Below are 23,251 nucleotides of genomic sequence, written 5' to 3' on the forward strand. Positions count from 1 at the left end.
CTCTAATATTAGACTGTAAGTACTGACGAAGCTTACATAGTTAACCTAGATAAATATTCCTTGCCCAGATAAAAACAGACGAACAAAATAAAACATAGCACATACATGGTTTTAGTCTAACCCTCAAGCCTTACGCAGGTAACAGATTGCGAAATCTCAAATAACTTATAGGTAGTGACAAATCACTACCTGATTCTTCAAACGTGACACTCAAATGTTTGATCCGTTACAAACAAACACACATAACGACCGAACTAGCAAGCTTTCGCTAGACTCGTATTGTGCGAACGAGGACTGGAGACATTGGCATGGATGTTGCCTCACAAATGACACAGTTAACAAGATCGATGATAGATTAAAAGCGTACGTACACCAAGGTAGGTATTATGTATAGGTTTCAAAATATAAACTATTAACAAATATATTTTTTTTTTTATTTTTCTAAATTAAATTCAGACATTATCTCTAAACAAAATATCCTATTTGATTATTACATTGGACCCGACTGCTGTCAGGGTTTTAAAAAAAATCACTTGCCCGATTATCGGGATAAGCTCAGATTTGCAAACCAAAAGCCAGCGGGCACCTCCACAAAGTTAAGAGCGGGATCTTGGTGCAAGAAATTATGTATATAATAAGATAACTTTAGCAATCCGGATATGATTATAAGCTGAGATACACAGAAACAATGTTCCAATAAATATCTACTTAAAATATACCATATTGTGTCTTATTATTTTATTCATATTGGGATATTTTTTGCTTCGGCAAACTAACTCTTTCCAAAGGTAAATTACATTGTTAGTCAGCTTCCCGGGTGCAAACTGACTCTTATAATGTGAGTCAATCCGTAATTGTGCAGTCATTAGACATGTATATATATATATATATATATATATATATATATATATATATATATATATATATATTTATATATATATATATATGTATATATATATATATATATATATATATATATATATATATATATATATATATATATATATATATGAAAGTTACAGGTAATAACATTGTATCAGATGTGATAAAGTGATAAATTCTGCGACTAAGTTACTACTGAAACAATCTAAACAAGAATATACATTTAAGTACTGATTAATTATTCTTGGAGAAGCGAATTGTGTCATCTCTATTGTAAACGCACATTTGCTTGCAAACGATATGTTATGAATTTTAAAATGAGATCATCTTATGTACGGCATTTATAGTTCATAATGTAAAGTATTATTTATGTAATAATTTGTCATGTTAATTCAATAATGATTGCTATGTGATGTAAAAAATCTCTTTTGCGTCAGCTCGTGTGTTTGAATCTATTATCCATTTAGATACAAATCCAAATAACAAGAAAGTTTACTTACAGTAGGCTTATGCTGGTTGGTGTAATGTATGCATTCCAAACTTACATGTGTTTTTAGTCCACGTGACTAACAACGTCTGGATTAGATACGTAAACATTGTTGTCTACTCTGCTTTGTTTAAGTTGGTAAGGCGATAAACCTGGCATTGATTATTTCAATTGATCTCGCTTAGCAAATTGTGCAGAGTGAATTTGTTTACTAGCCGTGATGTCAGAGGTAGAAATAGATGATCAATTATTGATGAAGAATGAGTTCATGATCGCTCACGTCGTTTTAAAATTCAGAGTATTAAGTGTCTTGAATGAATTCCATCAAAACCAAATGAAAAATTATGGTATGAGATTCGATTTCCCTCACCCCAAATCTTTTACTGACCAAAACAGGCTTTTTTGCATATCAGCAAGTTTCATTAAATAATAGTGTTCACAGCTATAGCCCTACTCAAGAAATGTAACACTGATCAAGCTAGTTCGGATGCCTCCAATAATGTTTGTATCACAATGTTTTGCATTTTTATAGAAGAAAGAAAACGCACAAATGCAACATTAAAAGCGTGTAATGGCGAATATTGAAAAAAATTAAACATTACTACGATTTAGTAAATTGGTCCTTATGATTCCCCACCATATTAAAGAAGTCTCTTATAAATATGTGCATTGCTCTTATTGGGACTCAATCTCTAATGCAAAGATTGTGAAGACCGCCACACACCCCTCATATACTGCTTTGGGCTTTTTCCTGTATGCAGCATTGCTTTAGTTCGCATTGTATATATATATATCAATTTATCGTAGTTCTGCATTGTAAATGAAGAATTATCTTCCATCATGTGAATCTATATTTCCGATATTTGTATCTGTCAATGATGCATATGTCTTACACTGTGTAAGTTCTTTATGATGTACTTTCGGACAATGTCTACATAGTCTTAGAGAAACAGTCAACACCGATCACTGATACATGCCTGGTGCTACGATTATATCTACTGTTCATAAGTTCCCATAAAAAGACCTAATTAGATTTATTATAGCGAATGGTCGTGTGGTAAATTGTTTCACCTCACATTTTTATAACATTTTACCCGCAAAAGCAGTGAATTATTTAGTTCTAGTGGAAAACTAACCGCTCAATGTTTTCACGAATAAATAAGCATTGGCGTTCACTTTCAATATCATTCCTTAATTTACAAGAAATTGTCTATATCTGATATATTTTATTCTTGCTTTACAGTCAAACATTCCCATAACGAGAAATACACATGTACTTGTAATCAAATGAATAATGTCAGCTACATAATTTAATTTGATTTGTGGTAGCTTAATAAACGCCTTGTTCTGCGCCAGATGTACATTACTGTGGTCCATTGGTGGGGAGGAATAGAGATCACGCAGTGCCAATGAAAGTTGAATATATTCTTTATCATGTCCAGAAGTATATTAATACAATTGTTATAGAAGACACCCTTGCCTGACTGTAAAAAAATGGTATGTCAGTAAAGGTTCTCCAACCCAAGATGTTATAGTATCTAAAATAAATCTATCAATTTCGAATCTGATTTTTAAGACGTTTGTTGTTGTCACCCGTAATATATGACTTCTAATCCAAGTGTACAAGGTATGAATAATTTGTGTGGATCTCTAAAGTTCTCAATCAATGACCGAGGGGGTTATGCAAATAGGGGCGAGTAGGTAGCTTGAGGGTCAATGGCAGTTGATCGTATGCCACTTGGCAGGACCAAGGAGTGTCAGGACTGTATATCCTATGTGCTTGCATATGATCGATTTCACTGATATGAGGATATTTTAAGGAGTGAATGTAGAACTTCAGAAAATAAAAATCTTCAAGAGACAAGGTGTATCATAAGGATTCTTTTTGAGAAACAAACGTAATCTCTATATGCGTTAGGCTACAAAGTTGTAAAAATGTTTGCATATCTCAAAGAATCTACACTAAAAATAAAATGAGATCGATCAGTTGTCTACGCGTCACATATGTACAACCAATAATTTGTATGCATAACATGTGGTTTTACTTCTAAAGATAAAAATATAAACTAAAAAACACGTAGATGTATCTAGGTAATTGGAATTGAAATCTTTTATATTCGGACTATTCTGATCAAACTGTCTAGATAACAAAGTAAAAATTGTCTAAATATATTTCCCTTTTTTGTTCTTTAATGTGACTAAATATTATATATTTCTTAATTGTTTGGAAGAAAACGGTTGGGTCAGACGTGTCCGGATTAATAGGGTGTCACGGTCTTTTTCATCAGGGAGGTCGTATATCACCCTATCAATGCATCAAAAGTTTAAGGATCATTTTAATTTTCAAATCTTCGAAACAGAGTAGAATGAAAGCGAATTTTATTTGCCAGTCAAGATAGCCATACGTTGAGTGATGAATTGCTTAATATCAAATATTTACAGTAATACATTATTTTTCTTGGGTAAAGTACCGTGTGTGTGATTTGGATTTTTAACGTAGCTTCAAAAGTTTTCAAGACCTGTCGCTACGATATCTGGAGTGTGGCAGTTTTAAGTGATGTCCAGCGCTGGCGCATAATGCCGCAGACATGTAGCGTCACGTTCCACCCAGTCACATTATCCTGACACCAGGCCAACCAGTCCTAACGCTAACGTCTTAATGTTCAGAGCCATGCGAGGCAGCTATTACTACCATTTCTATATATCTTTATAATGACTCGGTCAGGTTTCGAACCGGCGATCTTCCGCAGCCGGCGTGGATGTTTTAACCACTTAGGCCACCGATGCGGTCTCTTGGATAAAATGAGCAGCTAACTAAATAGTTTAGGTACATTTACACCTAACAAAACATTGGAGGTGGAGGAATATGTATGTATGCTATGGCTGGATTGAGTCTGACAGATCCGTCCGTTAGCTTTAGGAAACCCACTCAGCTGTTGAGGTAGATTGACCAACTCCAATCATCCGTTATGCATTCAAAACATGGTCAGATGTATGGACCGATAGAATTTAGTATTTTACATGAATAAACGATGTACCACTCTCCCAAATTATACCAGTTTAATATGGTTTAAGACCGACATACATTAGTTTCCAATTTTAAAAAATCAATAATAAACTTAAGAGAGAAGAAAATAGGAGGCAATCTTAGTTTGAAAACCGCTGAAGACTTTTGAAGGAGTGGAAAATAAGGAACAAAGATCGAAATATTTTTCGATTTAATTTTAGCTCAAGTGTTTAAATAATAACTACATGAACACTGAGAAAGCAAATGAATGAAATATTGAGGGAGCATACACACATCCATCCATCCATCAACGAATATATCAATACATGCATACATGTTGTTCGTCATTCGAGTTCGATGTTGACTCTGCAATTACTATCTTACGTGGTTTCTGTGAGTACGTGTGTGGCTAATCAGACCCTTCTGTGCCGTGAACTGTATGTAGTACACTTGACAGAAGATGTCGCTTGAGGTTGCTTGATCAATAGACGAAGTGTCGCAGTTCTGATATATACGCTGGTCTCGCTTCTGCACTGCCTCTGCGATTATCCTCAGTTCAAAATATATACCTATGTCATAGATGAGGCACTGCCAAGTGGAGCAATCCTGTCCGACATATATCCAGGACTCGGTGGCCGCGTTGAAGTATTTCAAGGCTGACGTGAGATAATTGTTGAAGCGTTATCCTAATCACCCGGAAATCACTTTCCCTTTTTAGGTTATCTTCGGTAGTCGTAAGTTTGGCGTCCTGGTGACATAACTTGCACTCTCAATAATGATTTCATCAGCAATGTGTGGAAGCCTTCCCGTAGGAGAACATCAGTGTCCGTGTCCCTGTAATACCATTTTATCCTCATCATTTTCCCCAGATAGTCCATGTGAAAATGTTTAGCTCTTTAATATGGCATATGTTCACCGTCCAGGTTTCAAATTCATAGCGCAGGGTCTGCTATATCAGAGCCTCCGGAATTGTAGCTGTCTGCTCGTATAGCATCCAGTCTAGGTGATTTGCCGTTTGAGACTGGTCAATTTCAGTTTCTTTGTTGTTTTATCTCAGCAAGTAAAATCTTGATTTCGACTTAAGGCAGTCGTTCAATGTCCTCCTCACTGACCGTTGATTGAGGATGTCGTTGAAGCTTTCTGCCCATTTGTAAAGTACCTTTTCTTTCCCAGTGAGTATTTGCAGTGTCAGCACTCAGAATTGGAAACATTCCCGATTTCTATGTCCCGTATATTTTCTTCAGTGTATAAAGCTATTCCTTCGACTTGCTTGTGTAGCAATGAATCTTCTCTGCCTTATTGCCCAGCCATGGATCTTGAATTTCTTTGTGTTTGATTTGGAAGTCATATTTACGTCGTTGAACACAGCTTTGTCAGATGATATAGTACTTTATTCTAAAGAGAACACCTATAGCTGATTCGTTTTGCTCAGAAGTATATCATAGCAGTATAATTAATATCAAAACTATCTTGACGTTTGCATGTGGTGGTATAGAGCTTTGTAGATGCAGCTGAGTACTCAGAAACTATGAAGGATGTCCCGTTTGTATCGACATGATATGAATTCGTATCGATTGTCTCTGTATGGCTGCACCTCTTCAATAAATGCCTGTTTCGGTTGTGGACATGTACTTTTGGGGGCAATCTTTTGCCTTGCTGTCGCTTGTTAGGCCGAATCTTGACTTTGATTTTAGAGATTGTGAGCATGTGCTAAGTTCAGCATTCTGCACTTTTCATGGCTTTTGTCACTCGAACAACCTCCCTTTCTGTTCCGATGATGTCATCGTCAGTGCGATGCCTTTTCCAGGCGCGTGGGTGCATCCAAGACATCTGGATGTAGTTTGACAGGCAAACGTTTGTGTTGATGTTTAGTAGGTTGTGCTCAGCGCATTTCTTTACTAGGAGGAGTCCGTTCTTATCGTTTGTTACTTAAACCATTGTTGCAAAAGATACCCGGTTATTTCTGGTGATATCTGCCAAGTCTACCATTGCAATCCCCAAGATGACGAGTTTGTGTACTTTCTGTCTGTCTGAGATAAGAGACAGCAGGTCTTTATAACTCTATTATGTCCTTGGTCTCATCTTGGTTGATCACATTATGTGCTTTAAAGCCGATAATTGTTCCATGTCCTTTCCCAGATGGAGGGAGTCTCACCTACATTAGTCCGTCATTCACTATATTTGGGAGATTTGAGAGCGTGTGATGGAATCTAGGTGATGTGATGTAATGGCCATTCATGGCTGGATGTGATGGCCAGCCAAGCATCAGCTTCTCTCCTACGAATTTCGCACGTGATTACGAGTGTTTCACAAAATTAAGTATCAAGTTCTGTACGTTTTTCTTACACTCTGATAACTTGACAGCAACTCCAACGCTTGCGCAAGTGCAACCTTTTCATATTACTGTGAGATCAAAAGTCATATAGTGGATTATTCTGAAATATAAATGGTTTGGGCCTATTTGTTTAATTTTTAAACGTTCAGCTAAATCGTCGCAAAAAGTTACAATATCACTGCCATGATATCAAACTGATAGAGCGACTGATATAGTTCATTTTCTATCCACGGAACAGACCAAGGTTATCGCTAGATACACATATGGAGTACACTAATACTGGAAAATAAACTGTGTTTTCAAGTCTGCACGTGCCCAGACATGTGGAGAAAATCCTCACTTATCTACCTCTACATTATTCTAAATTTAAATTAAATAGGTTAAGGTACGAATTTTTATTTTTTTTAAAACCTAGACTATTTCAAACATTTCTTAATATATACCCCACTTATGTGGAAGCGCGCAAGGAAAAGAGCCAGAGAATACATTCCTGCTAGTATACATGCATATACACACACATACATACATACATACATACATACATACATACATACATATATACATACATACATACATACATGCCTGCATCCATCCATCCATCCATCTATCCATACATACATACATACATACATACATACATACATACATACATACATACATATTATATTGATGCGGATGTAGTAGAAAATGACATTTGTTGTACTTGTAAGGGTACATTTTATGGAATGTATCTTCTGCTTCCGCGAAAATGTTCCAACTCGATGGATCTTTATATTGGTGGTTTCAGTCTCTGAATCTCTTGAATCCACGAAGATTGGAGTACGATGAAAACCAAAAGCACTGCTCAGTGTTCACATATTGTTACGTTATCAATTGCAATGCAAACAAATGTAAGTATGTAGATAAAGGAGTAGTAAAACATGAAAATATATTGCACTCAAGAAGCATGGGAAATTATGATTTGATTGTTAAGCAGCTAAAACCTGCCTAAGTAAATAAACTTTTCAAGTGTAGTCAAGACAACAATGTAAGTAAATACACTTGTATATTTTAAAGCCTAGCGGAGACCCAAAAGTTGTTTGCATGAGATTTAAAAACTTCATGTATGTACATTCAATCATTCAGTCGACAAGAAATACAATTGAATCTCGCTCTTTTAGCCTCAAGAAAACATTTAACCTATTAACTCTTGTCGTATTTGGTTATTTATATTGGGAGAGAGTTACTAAGTTCAATTTTGTTCAAGTTTGAAAATGGAATTCCGATTTGTGTATGACAAACACATATGCACGTTTTGGCCAATACAATAACGAAAATTAATAATACAGGGATTTTTGAAGCCTTGACCTTATGTCATGGAAATATAATTAGGTCATCTGCATATTCCTAAAAAAGCATATATAATTTCAAGTCTGACTCAAACGAGTTTCGAATAATCCTGCTAACAAGACTTCTGTATCTTGAATTGTGTAACAGCAATTGTACATATAATACAAAAAAATGTATGCAAATTTTATAGGTCATATACATTTGAATATAAGAGTGAATATTACATTTCATATGTCTATCTAAAGTAAATTTAGTCTAATCTTGCCAGGATTTACATGGTTATAAAGACTATGTCTTCCAAATGCTAGAAATGTGTCCCAGGATTAAGAAACTGCTTTAATATCTTGTAACATTAGGTTATCTATGTATGGCTATAATAAAATGTGCATAAACAATTTGATTTTCACTATTGTGCTACACTAGATCCAGAATCATCGTTTGGACATATAGACTTAGAGAGGAATATGTCCATTTCTGTAATCATTCAGGGTATAATTAGGTAATTGCTATGAAAATAGAAATATGTACCATATCAAATGATTTCTCACAGATTTTGGACTTCTAAGATCATTTTGCATTTGACGTTACCATATTTTGCAAGGCAATATTGTTTGCTTTGACCATACCCATCCTTTCCTATTCTTCTTGCTGTGTGTGTAGCAAGAACTACATGTGTGGTTAACATAAAACAGGCATTGAGTAAGAAAAGAAACAAAGACCAATGATATTTGACTTTTAGAATACAGTGTATATAGAATTAAATTTCTAGATCTCAATATTTTCCAACTTATGATGTAGGAGCAAAGTCTCAGACTGGGATAGACTTTGGCCTCAAAGCCTAGCTGCGTTTTTGAAAACGTCGTTTCGCAATAATTTCGAAGTAATGATCCAGTTATGCCTCATGGGAGCAGAATAAGAAAATGTAGTCTCTAGAACCAATGCAGATCGCACATATTATTTGCAGTTGCAGCTAAAATAAGCATAATATGTTTTATGACGGTTTAATTTCTACACGGATAGCGTGCTTCTTATGCGTCTTAAAACAAATTAGGGATAAATAAATATATAGGAAATTAGAAAAACTTTAAAAACTAAACATATATATTTGTTTGTAATTGCTATTTATTTGTCCTATAATTTGCTCCTGCAATATTAAGTATTAATAATATAGAGGAGATTGATAAAGCAGTGTATTAATGGTGTATTCATTTGAAGAATACATAAATTATAAAGGCATGCACTTGCTTGCCTAACTTCGGTTGATAAATAAATCTTTCTAAAGCAGTCTCGAGGTATATCAAGAGTCCACAGAATTCCAAAGGATGATACTGAGTATACGGGTAGAAATGGTGTGATGGTATTAGGTACACAATAATTAGGGTAAGGCCAGTGCTTCTAATGATTATCTAACTAGCTGGCTAACTATATAACATATTCACTCACAGACCATCCAGGTGGATGGCATAACCTTATTCTTACGCAAGGGATATCAACAGTCTCCCATATCTCACGACCAAAATCACCACCTCCATCGGATATGAGCGAATCGACCAAATATCATGTGAATGAAACATTACCTTTTGAATGTACACTACATAGATTATCAGATATTCAGGTCTTCCGCATATATTCTTGCTTTCTGTCACTGTATATCATATGTAAACACTCCAAAATATATTTTATTTATGAACAAGGCTCTATCTTAGACTTTAAGTACTGATGAAGTTTGCATTGTTAACCTAGATGAATATTTTTCCCCAGATAAAAACAGAACAAAAGTAAACAGATCGCCTACACCGTTTTCGTCTAACCCTCAAGCCTTATGCAGGTAACAGAGCAAAACATATAAAATAATTTATAGGTGGTGACAAACCGCCATCTGATTCTTTAAACGTGACACTCAATCGTTTGTTCTGTTGCAAACAAACGCAAATAACGACCGAACTAACAAGCTTTCGCTAGATTCGTATTGTGCGAACGAGGATTGGAGACATTGGCGCAGATGGTGCCTCACATATGACACTGTTAACAAGCTCAATGATAGATTAAAAGCGTACATACAACAGTGTTAGTAGTATGTATAGGTTCTAATATATAAGTTATTTACAAATATATGTATTTTTTCTATTTCTCTATTATTTCAGACCTTATCCCTAAACAAAATATCCTATTTGATTATTACCTTGGACCAGACGGCTGTCAGTGTTTTAAACAATTCACTTGCCCGACTACCGGGATAAACTCAGATTTGCAAACCAAAAGCCAGCAGGCACCTCCACAAAGTTAAGAGTGGGATTAAGGTGCTAGAAATTGAATGTCTTTCGTCTGGGTAAAATAAAATAACTATCACTGTAGGAGCTAAATTACCGCCATTGGGTTTTGTTCAGTTCAAACGCACACACAACAACAAACACAACCGCACAAACACATACACACACACAGACATATACATATATATATGACCCTGAAAATCTCATACTAAGAACAAATGTCTAATGAAGCGATGTGCATTAGAATCAAAGTTGCAATTGGAGCATATGAAGATATGTTCATCACCGTAAAGAGACGCAACCTAGGATGGCATGGTCACGTATTACGCGCAGGTGGCCTATCAAAAACAATCATACAAAACACAATGAAAGGAAAGGGAAAACAAGGCAGACATGAGAAGAGATTAGAGGATAACACCAAAGACTGGATAGGTATGGACCTTGTTATGTCCCAAAGAGCAGTGGAGAACAGTCCAAATTGAGAGATTGTCACAAAATCATCGGTGGCGCTAATATGACCAGCTATGTTACAAGCAAAATGAATAAAATACAATTACCAGCATATAATGTACATGTATGTGCTGAGATTAATAATAAGTTTGTATAAAAGAAACTGAAATACTGAGTAACAGTGTACCTTGCCACATAGTAATTGCCACAATACAGTAGGTGGGCTTCTTCAGAGTTTTCAGCTTATAGATACAAGCAATATATTGGTTGCAAATTCCAACCCCACAATTTCCAAACTTATTGGCATTGACTTGTTTCTATGCATTTGTCCAGACCAATTATTCTTTATTTGAATATCCCCGACACACTTAAAAAAATGTATTGCTCAGTAGGCAATCAAGTAATGTGTCCTCCACTGACACCTTTATCTACTTTTGATTTCAAATCGAACACTATAATGAAAGCACTGTATGCACATACAATGTTTTAAGGCGTAACCGTTCTTGGCCAGTCACAACAGTTGACATATTTGCGTTTGAGACGTCCTCTCTAAAGGTTGAGTCTGACAGAGTTAGAATATCTCCCAAGATGCGGTGTGTATTTGACACATGGAGTGTTTCACTGTTTCCCAACTGTTAAAAGATTCATCATAGCTTTAATTGTGTGAGTACATATCGCTTTAACGTTGATTTATATTGATTTCAATTAATATGTTTTCATATTTTTATTTGTATATTTTTGTTCTTATATAATAGATAGCATAACCCTATAGTTACTCTCCCTACATAAGTTTTAGTTACTAAACAAATGGATAACCTCATAGTGCATGCCTGATTTTAAAGATATCCTCTGTAAAATTTGTAAGACAGATTATATTTCTGAATGAGACAGGTAAATCAATACAAATTTGTCAACAGTGCATTACACGGTCTCTGTAAAATATTCGGTGGCATCAACCCATAATATACTAAGATCTTCAGTAAAAGAATGTTGACAATTTGGTTCTGCAAAAGCACAGGTAGACGTAGCTGTCATACTTTTGTAGAGAATCACTTTTGAGGGAGGGCAAATTGAGTTAAACGCTGTCTTGCTGTCCGAAGTGGCCAAGAACAACAAAATACCTAGATTTAGGGCAAGAGCCTGGGCCGAGTTAGCAATTCTGCAACAGACACATTGGAAACACCGGAACACTTTGTTTCCAAAAGAATTCAGAAATCTTTCTGCTGATCATATGTTTGCCATGGCAGAGAAGGCAAACCAAAAGGTAGCTGATATTCCTACACTAGAGCAGTGCACTCGCAACTGGAAGAACACCGGTACGGATGAAGATCGTGAAAAGATTTTGCGACAGTCATTATATCATAAAGAATCGGCAAGAGCTTATCAATTGCTCGCTGTGCTGCTGATGAAACGGTTTATGAAAAAGCAGCGCGGACAAAATACAAATTCAAGACAAGATCAAACAATAGGTATTGCTTACTGCGAGGAGATACGGGAAATAGTACGTTTATTCGATTCATCAATCAAAACCCAGGTGAATTTGTCTGCAATGCAACACAAGGCCAAGTTTTTATATCACATTGGCCAATTCAAGGACGCTGTCGATGCATTTGAAAAAGTATATACATCACTGCAAACTACTGAAATACAACCGGCAGAATTGGACCGTAATGTACAGGTCTTGTGTCATATTTATCACGCCAAATGTCTCCTCGCTTTGTCGAGAGATGTTGGAACTATTACACGAGCCAAGGAGTTACTTAGATCAGCTATTGAAATGTCTTTTGATTTACGAACAAGCCATGTTCGTTGCAGAAGCCCATCTTACCATAGCACCGACGAAGCTGAAGATGAATTGCCGAGCATGACAAAACTTCAAAAAGATGCTATTGCAGAAATGAGGTATCTTTTACAGCTGGGCGAAAGGACTGCAGATTCTATAATTGAAGAAATCGCTATGTGTGAGCTTCTCAGAGACAATGATAGTGTCTTCGAATTAATAGATGAGCTTAAGGAAAAGCAAAGTGAGATTCCTCCTAATCAGCAGGAACAGATTGCCGAACATTTGATTAAGTTAAAACTGTTCGATATGGGCCTACTTCTCTTAAAGCAGCTGATTCTGTCGAACATGTGGCCTAAAAATAAGCAGCAGTTTGCTATCACAGCACAAGTAGATGGAGCCTCCTTGGCACTAGCAAACGGTGATTCAGTTTTAGCTGGAAATAGACTTCGAGATGCATTTGACTTCAGGTTTTCTGATCAGGAAAACGCCAACGAAGAGAAGGTACATGTATTTTTCCTTGCCAATAAATGTAAGCAAGACTTAACAAGGAGGCTAAAGCAATCATTTTGTGAGTTAACCAAATTGAATATCACTTCCTGTTTTGATTTGATGCCTGGAAGTCAACTACTCCACGAGCTTGATGAAAGTATGCAAGAAAGCTCAGTAATTGCGATACTTTTTGACATAGATGACTTGACAGATGAAGACTATGACACTAATATCTTTAAAAAATCGGTCGATATGGCGCTTTCAACACAAATGAAATACAAGCCAAGTAAAGTTTTAGTTGTAATCACATTTTCAGAAGGGACTGATATTCACTCTCTTCTGAGAGATGCCCCACGCCTCCAGTTAGGAAAAGATTTTCAGCAAAAGATGGAAAAGTATTTGTGTGAGTTTTTGTTGCTGGCTTTGCTGAATTAAAATGAATATCGACCTTTGTCCATACGATACGACACTTTAGTTCAGAGAGGACACTGTTGCTTTTCATCTGATTATTTATTAAAGAGGTTTTCAAGATTTTTTACATAATGGAATACTTGAGTCTATTTGAACCTAAGTCGAATAAGTAAACATCAACGCTGGAACGTTTATGTTAAGGGAATACTCGTTGACACACTTGTATCATTGCTATGAAATTCCAATCAAACATATATGAAAGTTGAATAAAAATGAGTATAATTCATTCAGCGTTCTAATAAAACATATTAAAGTTGAAACCAATTAAATATGACGATAGGCATATTAATGCTTCCATGCAAACAACCACAAATTGCATTCGTCAAACAAATCCAAATACCTTGCTAGAGCAATTAACAAAATTAGAAAAGGTATTGGGTTATTAGTACAAGTACAGTTCAATGTATAAAGTATCGATAAATGTATCAGCTCCTACTGATTGAAACGATATGTGAATCGTTTGTCCTAATAACATTTTTTTCTCTAATGAACGTGTATTGTTTTTGTATTGGAAATGTACATCAGATTAAGGATATAGATGTATTATACAATTAACAGGTTATGGTTGACATCACCTTTTGGTATATATATGACCAATTGTGACATAATTTTTTTATTATTTTAATGGAAGAGACTAAGTACTTGACAGAAAAGCGTTTAAGTTTATGAATTCCTAATGATTAACCACAGGCCTCAATATGCATATAGCAATTAACAATTCATGAAATATTTTGAAGATTAAAATAAAATGACTAATGCCAGAGTTATAGAACAAGTGACAGTGGACAATGAAATAATACTTTAGATTACGAATGTTAAGTTACTAATTTTAAATTACAACAGTGACATGACAAAGAGATCTAATGGTTTATAATAAAGCGTTATACTTTATCTAATGCTTTACATATGAATGTGGAGATAGAGGATTAAGCCAGAACAACGACAGCAATACAGGTACCATTTCTTCCAACAAGTACCTGCAAGGAGATAAACTCTTTCAAAGTACACTTTAGAGTCGAATCATTGTGGTAACTCTATTTTCTCTTTAAATTATATGAACTGAGATAAATATGCAGTAACTGCTTCTCGAGTGAATGTTGCAACTTCTTAAGGGGAGAGAGAGACAGAGACAGAGAGAGACTGAGAGAGACAGAGACAGAGAGATAGAGAGAGTACCTACTAAGAAGAAAAAAAAACAACGCAGCAGGCGTTCACAGCAAAGGTTTTGTGTCCACCGAAGAAAGATAAAAATTACAAAAATAATATCAAATTGTTGTCGGGAAAGCGGCTTCCAGTTGTTGAATCAATAACCTGGCAAATAGTTACATTTTATTTTGATACGGTTGTTCTTCTATTCATGTTTTGTTTTTTTATTTTAATCTTGACGAAAGAGGAAGGAATTCTTCGGAGGCCATTGCAAACATTTTTGTTTAGTTCCTCTATCTACATGCCTCGACGAGAAGCAGTAGTTCATGTTCTTGGTGATGATATTATTAATGTAGTAGCAGTCGTCGCTGTTAACTTTGCAAAACGTTTCAATTACCCTGAGAAAGGTTTCAGCTATTTTTGAACTTCAGTGATATTTTTGCTCTTAGTTTAGATGTATTTGATAAATTTCTTGTTTTGAAAATGAGACGGACGTGGATAATCCTGGACTTTATACATTAAGTTTTATTATTGTTAACATCAATTAGAAATCCTGGGATTCGAGTCATATTTGTCATGGAAAAATGTAGCAGTTGCTTGAGACGAATCGAGACTAAGTAATATTTTTTAATATCTAACTGTACGATGTAACAGTTTTCTCCACTACACACATATACACACAAACACACACACACACACACACACATATATATATATATATATATATATATATATATATATATATATATATATATATATATATATATATATATATGTGTGTGTGTGTGTGTGTGTGTGTATGTCTATGTGTGTCTATGTAGGTAGGTATTTGTGTATGAATGTAGGTAGGTAGGCAGGTAGCTACGTAAGTAGATAGGCAGGTAGGTATGAATCTATAATATGCTTTTCTCGATGTAATAACCATTATTAAGCTATTCAAGTGGTAAACATGTTAGGACTGATTTTCAGTAAATTTTATTCCAATAAATTTGTTTTATTCTTGTAATGCAAATATGTATTGTATTTGTAAAGCCTGAACTTTTTATTTCGGAATTGTAAAATCCCTCGTATTGCATAACACATTTCTAATTATATTCTAAGTCAGCACATGTAGGCTCAGTAGCCAGGTGTGTTGAACAAGCCAAAAACTTTTCTGTTGAGTATATCAGTAAGTTTTACTGGTTTCATGGAAAAAGCTGCTGTTTATTGTAAACGACGATGTCACTGTCAACGTCATGGTCAGTAACAATTAATTTAGAAATCAAATATTGTTTAAGTGATAGAGAATAATATTTTGGCATTTTATTTCAAATTCAGTAAAATACTTTTTTACAAAATTATTGTTTATATTAGTGTCAGATGTTGACATTCTACATACTATTGGCTACCGTGAATTTATTTGATACTTAATTTTATTCTAAGAGACAGAAATTGTAGAATTGTATGAAGTTGGAAAGCTTGATGGAAAATTATATGTGTAATTCTGATATCGAAAATGTACTCTTTATGTATATATATATATATATATATATATATATATATATATATATATATATATATATATATATATATATATGTATATATATATATATATATATATATATATATATATATATATATATATATATATATATATATATATATATATATATATTTATATATATATATATAAAACCAAATTTTATAATCATTTATCTCAATAAAATTAGTTTGATTCGCCACAGCCCAGAGCCCAGCGGCTCGTCTTTATTGCGGCGAACCCCTACGTTCGATCAGCCTTTCACTGGTTGTATGTCTGGATGTATGTCCGATCCGTTATCTTACTTCACATTTGTAGAACACATCAATAATACGTTCCATGTAGAATAATGGTACTTTAGGCCATGCAGTACGAAACACGACCCAAACCTCCTAATATATAGGAGTATTCCCATCATAAATTACAAATTTGTATTCATCAAAACATCAGGAAAATTCATTGTTTTAAAACATTTGTGTCCATTTAACGCAAATAATAGAAAACACAGCTTGGTAAATTATTTTGTCTACATGACAAAATGGCTAATTAATCGGTTTGATAAATATCTTACTATCAAGGACTCCACTTTTTCAACCAAAACTCATTAAAATCTAACAAAAGCATAAAACGGAGACGTAAATAAAAGAACACATGGCCTAGTTTTATTATAGAAATATGATGTGATAAGAAAGGTTGATTAACGTTTTGGAATCAATAATTTCAGTTATCCCACTAGTTCGAATTCTACAATCTTTAAGGTCAATGCGTTAAATGGATTTAACTTGTATACAGGGCTCTGTTTTCTTTCAACAATATATCCGTCCTGCTATAGTCAAAATCTCTGAAAATGTACTGTCTAGGTAAGTTTCGTTATCACTAGTATACTTAAAAAATGGAATATTAAATGATATAATGCATTCGTGTATGATACTGGGTTATAATCCTGATCAATATATAATTATAATGCAAAGATTGATACGTGCAATACCGTAGCTCATATTAGGTAGTATCAAATAACTTATTTATTTATTGGGACGAAAAGATATGGGACAATTAATATTCAAAATTTTTGTGAGCTAAAACTCATTATGGTTATAATTCTCTAATAGGATGTCTGGGTATACTGATTTATTTTATCCCAGCCAGTAAATGCTGAAACTAAACGTAAACTAGCTGTTAGACACAATCAATCAATCTTCCATTTAAATACATCTGACACAGTTAAAGCACATACATAAAACTGAGCATTATCTCACCATGCCACACGTCATAAATAATGGCTGAAATTGCATAAGAACACTTTCAACAAACCCTCAGATGGAAATAACCGATTGCATGATATTTCTTTATCGACAAAGTATTTTTGAATTATGGGAGGCCATAGGATGGAGATGATTTAGAATTTAAATGTACCTGTAAGGTTCCGTGTCCCTCAAGCTTCCAGAGACACGTCCCTTAAATAATTGAAACGAGAATATATACTTGGTATTTTACCTCCGAGCTAGGAATTTCTTGCCTTCCAACAAAAATTTAGACTGATTAATTTTTCGAGGAGGAATAATTTATATATCAGCCGTTAATAATACATACCTATCGAAGTTAGAATAATTTTCTCTATTCCGCTCTTATTGATAACAATTTCTGAAACACTTGCTTGTATCACTTATTTCAACTGTCACAATATTGTCTATTAATCGGCTCAACTTAGGTGATTTCTGGTCCTTATACCTCCAATACTCCTTTCTCGTCCATTTGTTTAACCGTTATCAAGACGAATACTAATTCGGAATTAATCAAGCACCAAGCAGAGATGTTAAAACGTTGCAAGGATAGATTTAATACGGTCCATAGACCCATTAGTCAGTTTAATTTGCTGTGCCACACTGCGCACGGCAAGATACACTATGTGATGCTTTCCCATCACACCTTAAACACTTCGCACTGTTACATCAGCAGAACTTAATGCATAGTCGCATTAGAAGGGACGATAGTATCATCTATGTTACAACTTCTTATCACCCAACACCACCCTTTACAAACATTATCTTGGTACTCGTATCAAATGGAGTTCAATATTTTCACCACAAAAACCATAAGGCGACAAAAACAAAGGTACAAAACCCCACGAAACTGGATTCGGAAGGATGAAACTCGGTCATCTTTCCATCACAAACCTGAATGTACTATTCCAAAAATAACACTTTATCTCAGTATTGATTGAACGTAATACAATATACTAGGTTTCTATTGTGCTTTTCATTATATAATGTTGTAAGCTACGCAATAAATTTTTCACACTCTGCATAACGTATTGCTCCATATTTGTTAAACTTACGGTCAATCGAGTATGGATTGTAGGTGGAATATTGGTGAATTATCCAGTCGCAATGTTTACTTTGCTCAAAAAGTAAGGATATATGATTGAATTTGAAAATTTTGTAAAGTTAGTGTTTGCCGTATAACAGAGGATGAACTTTGCTGCGATAGTTTACTATAGCAGTCGATTAAAGATTTAAAGTGCAACACACCAAACAGTTACTGCTCACAAGCAACATAAGCAACTAAATTAACAGATTGAGTCCATGTTGTCCATTACCCCACGAAGCTACATGACCAAACTTCGTGTTGATTTGTAATAATTGATGTTAATTGCCAAGTTGTAATCGAGTTAAAGGATACACTGAAAGCAAAATAGCTATGTAGTGTTCTACACAAATGTTAAGAAAGATTGTTTTCAGTGTAACATTCAAAACAATCTTTCTAGACATTTTTATACAATAATAACTAACTTGTACAGATTCGACAATTTGATATTTTTTATTCGAATTCCAATGTGGACCTACTTCTGAATCCCCACTAATGTCTTAATTGTCAATAATACAAACAATTGTGTTGTATTGTGTCCGATGCATGATATTTACCTAATATGAGACAGTAGTTTAGAATTCTATCGTTATCATTTCAAAGATGGCCGTGACCCACTATTCAATGAGCTGTGCCTTATGACGCTCGTCATTCGTGATCCAATACAGAGCCTCGCTATTAAATGGGAGTAATTTATAGTGACTATGCTCAGCTAGCACAATAAGGCCTATATAACAAATTCAGTAAACATGTACTCAGTACCCTCACGTATCAAACTACAGCTTGCAACATACTGTGCAGGGATATAAGTATTATCTTATGTTTATATCCATGAGATAGAAACAAGACAGACGTATTCAGACAGAACGAATGCATTGTAGGGTAAACAAACGAATTTATGTCCGTTTACCACTTTATTTTTGCGATTTAACAATCAATAACTAGTAAGCAGAACCGGAATTTTAAAAAGCTTGCTTCAGTTTATTGACTATAAAATTAGTTTTTAAACAGTTTTAAAATTGAAAAAAGTGTGAGTATGTAAATGCAGGTTAAACATACTAATGCTACATGCATCGAAGTTAAATGAGGTAAAGATTAAGAGAACATACATACATACATACATACATACATACATACATACATACATACATACATAAAAAGATACATAATGTAGCATGCAACCCGGTCTAGATCTTACAATGGATTCTGTTATACTAACTTAACTGCTAGATTTTCTCAGATTTTTCTATCCTCCCTATAACTGTTCCTGACAGTGCCATATTACAATCTTTTCCAAGACCACAAGGTCATTAACCTTACATCTGAAGCCTATAACAATAGCACTGCCTAAAGAACACGCACCAGCCAGCATCTGTCCTTATCAGATCGTCTCTCCATTTTACGGCACCATTAGACAAACACACTGACCTAGTGTGACCTTTATCACTTAACAGGCTAGCTTTGCGAACCATTTACAAAGTCAGCAAAGGTACCTTGCCACATTAAATACATACATGCATGCATACGTATATCAGTCATTAAAGGATACATATATACATACATACATACACCGTAAATAAATCATCATTCTGAGTCCATATTTCGCATTGCCCTAATCATGCTGAACAGCAGTTGGTCCAAAAGCCACCCACCTCTTCCCTCTTTCTCTTTCCATACATGATTGTCAAAAAATGTGCCAATAACACCCAATGCACTTCGTGTCTCAAAGCCTGAACATCCAAAAGGAATAGTTAAGTACATACTAATAATCATTCTCAACGTGTATATATAACTACAAATGCCTCGTACAGATTGAACATTTGGACAATTTTCACATTCACATGTAAATATCCCTAAACCCCACTAACCTCTTAGTGTTCATACATGCGAGAATATGAATGGCGCTACGTTAAATGCATGATATTGACGTAATACGAAAATATAATGTTTTTGACTATTGTGATGCATTTCAAGACAGGACCTGTAAGAATTTGACTCTCTGTCCCAGTCGTCGTAAAGATAAATACGACACGACGCTATACAAGCAAAGAATTTAGTCTTTAACCATCACAAAGTTTCAGTTTAAAATGAAGGAAAATGACTTTATGCCACTCACTGAATCATGTGTACGTAATAAACGTGAATACATTACTCTTACGTGTTCCAACACAGCTTGCGAATAAAGGTACAGAGAAAATCGCCGTCTCTCTTTGTGTTTCTTTCTCTCTCTCATTAACATTCGTAGCATTTAATCCTAAGTAAATACAAGAAATTATGAATTATCGTTTACTTTATTTAAAAAATGTTTGGAAATTATGAAAATTCTAAATACTTGGTTTAAAAGTTTCATATTAAATTCAGCAACTATAGGAATTACATCTAGTAAGATTAAGGGAAGATGCATACAAATAAACATGCATACAAGACATATATGTGTACGCACATAAACACATACATATATACAAACGTACGCATGTATTTACATGCGTACGTTAACAATAAATAATACATGAATGCATACATACATGCATGAATCTATTCATCCATCCATAAATACTGTCATGTTGTTTGTTTGAATGATTTTTATATTCAGTGACACATACCTGTCATACTATAGTATCATATTTATAAAGTGATGTTTTGTATTGGAATGATAAAACCAATGAGAAGACAATTTGTCATTTAGACCATCTGGAAAGACGAGTCAAATTCTCAGGAGGTAATATCGACATCGGGATGTAGGGTAAATCATATTAACCGTCTCGTCCAATACCAATACACAATAAAGCTATCGTGCTCATAGAATGGTGTTCGTTTGTATGGTTGATTTACCAACGCGTATAAATTCTTATATAATAAGTGCAAGAATAGATAATACGATTCCAGGTAACAATACCAAGAAGTAACGTTTCGCTAGTATAACATATATAGTATTGACTTTTGAGACATAGTTTCACTTTGTATTGATCGGAGTCAAAGGTAAGTGATCAATATTATACATTCTCAAATCTTCAACGATGAACTACTAATTGCAAAATATGTATTTCCGACAAGCAATATTTTCTCTTTAAATTAGATCTGCCCTTGTCTTTTAGTTCTGGACACACTTAAGGGATACATTTATATTGTTCATGCATATGATTTCTCTGGTCTTATCCTTGACGTAGCTGATTGACTAGTAACGAGAACTGTTTTGATTTTGAAACGGCTATTAATTATATGTTTGGTTACTGAACCCAATCTTTGCTATTAAACAATCAATATATTATCACTGTCTGTGATAACGTAACTCACGTTACCAGTTCTAGCTATAGTATTGATCAGCGACCAGAGAATATCGACAAATCTTTACTCTGAGTGGCATTTGCTAATATTTAAAAGAAAATTAATAAACTCGTATTATTAAAAGAAAATTGAAGTCCAAAATACAAGAGCACATGATTTCACACTACAGTAGTAACGTAACAGTCGTAGGTTCAGATGTTTTTCATATTTAGGCGTTATGAGATTGCAGACGACATGACGAGTCTGACAAGGTACAAATACGTCCATAATCGGGTTAATTATCAAATAAGTAAAAATGTGCTGTAACTATATCACATTTAAATGAACAATTATCTTTCACTGAAAAACTTTCCTTAATTTGATATATGATAGACAGTAAATTATCTGATACTTCTGTTGGAAAGCCAGAATGTTCATATTCATTAACCCTTTGGAGAAGAAAAAAAATTAAAGTACCCTAGAGCATGATAAGTAAGACAGGTAATATGTTTAGAGCAGACATGTTCTTGCAACTATTGAGAAGGTGGGGGATCTGAATTAGTTGCTTCCAAAGCTGGAGATATAACCTTTTCATGCCCATCATGACATGTTTTAAAGTCACTTGCATGCCTAGTCTGGACAGGGTAGAACTCTCGCTATTCGTCCGATATAATTACACGTATATCCAGCTGAAGTATATCTTATTCGTATACAGCACCTCGCCAGTTATTTCTGAGTTCTCTCGACACAGGTCGTATGCATTTAATCCCAGTAAGAATCGTGATTTATGATATATTGTTGTAATTTTCTGAGCATAGCGTGCTTTGAAATTACATGGATTTGTATAAAAAAAAGCCAGCATAAAATCCAAAATTGGATTTTGTGCGAAAGTTGTCATGCAATAATTTAATTTGAATCCAGTTTTCGACTGACACCATTTTAGTTCCAAAATAACATAACTGTTTCAAGAAAATGCCCCCACTCTTCGATACACTGATATAAGACTATAATGCAGTTTTGTATATGCACGTCAGATTCCCATGTGAGCTGGTCAAGTGGGACTTCTCTTATGGATTTCGGACACATGTACATTGAAATGTTTGACATAACTTAGGAAATTAATACGTCAAGCACTGAAGAAGATCACATGATAAAATATATATTGCAGACCATTAATTAATTAATATGTACTAAATTACAATTTTCATCGCCGTATAGAGGCATCGGTATGTGAAAGATTCATATCGAGGCCAGAAATAACTGACGATGGCCAGAAATACTATAGGCATATATTCTTACTAGATTTATGTATAATAAGATACATTTTGGCGAAAAGTATTATGATAAGTAAAATTTCCCTAGAGCGTAATTCTGGTACAAAGCATAAAGTAATTGGGTTATATTTTAGTATTGGCAGAGACATTTCCTTTAGCTGTGATCAGTTTGGAGATTTCC

The 23,251-nt window shown here is 34.5% G+C and overlaps 1 protein-coding gene across 1 annotated transcript in view; it reads left to right on the forward strand.

The window, feature by feature from the left end:
- The first annotated feature begins 122 nt into the window (after positions 1-122).
- The window catches only part of LOC149798486 (uncharacterized), a 62,200-nt gene continuing 39,071 nt past the window's right edge, over positions 123-23,251 (forward strand). Inside the window, exon 1 of the mRNA XM_089963683.1 lies at positions 123-377. Within this exon, the coding sequence (XP_089819809.1) occupies positions 215-377 (163 nt within the window). The 5' untranslated portion in view covers positions 123-214. The remainder of the gene's footprint in view (positions 378-23,251) is intronic.

This window comes from Sinohyriopsis cumingii, chromosome 6 (assembly GCF_028554795.1).
Source record: "Sinohyriopsis cumingii isolate HCF-2022 chromosome 6, ASM2855479v2, whole genome shotgun sequence".
NCBI classification, from domain to species: Eukaryota; Metazoa; Mollusca; class Bivalvia; order Unionida; family Unionidae; genus Sinohyriopsis; species Sinohyriopsis cumingii.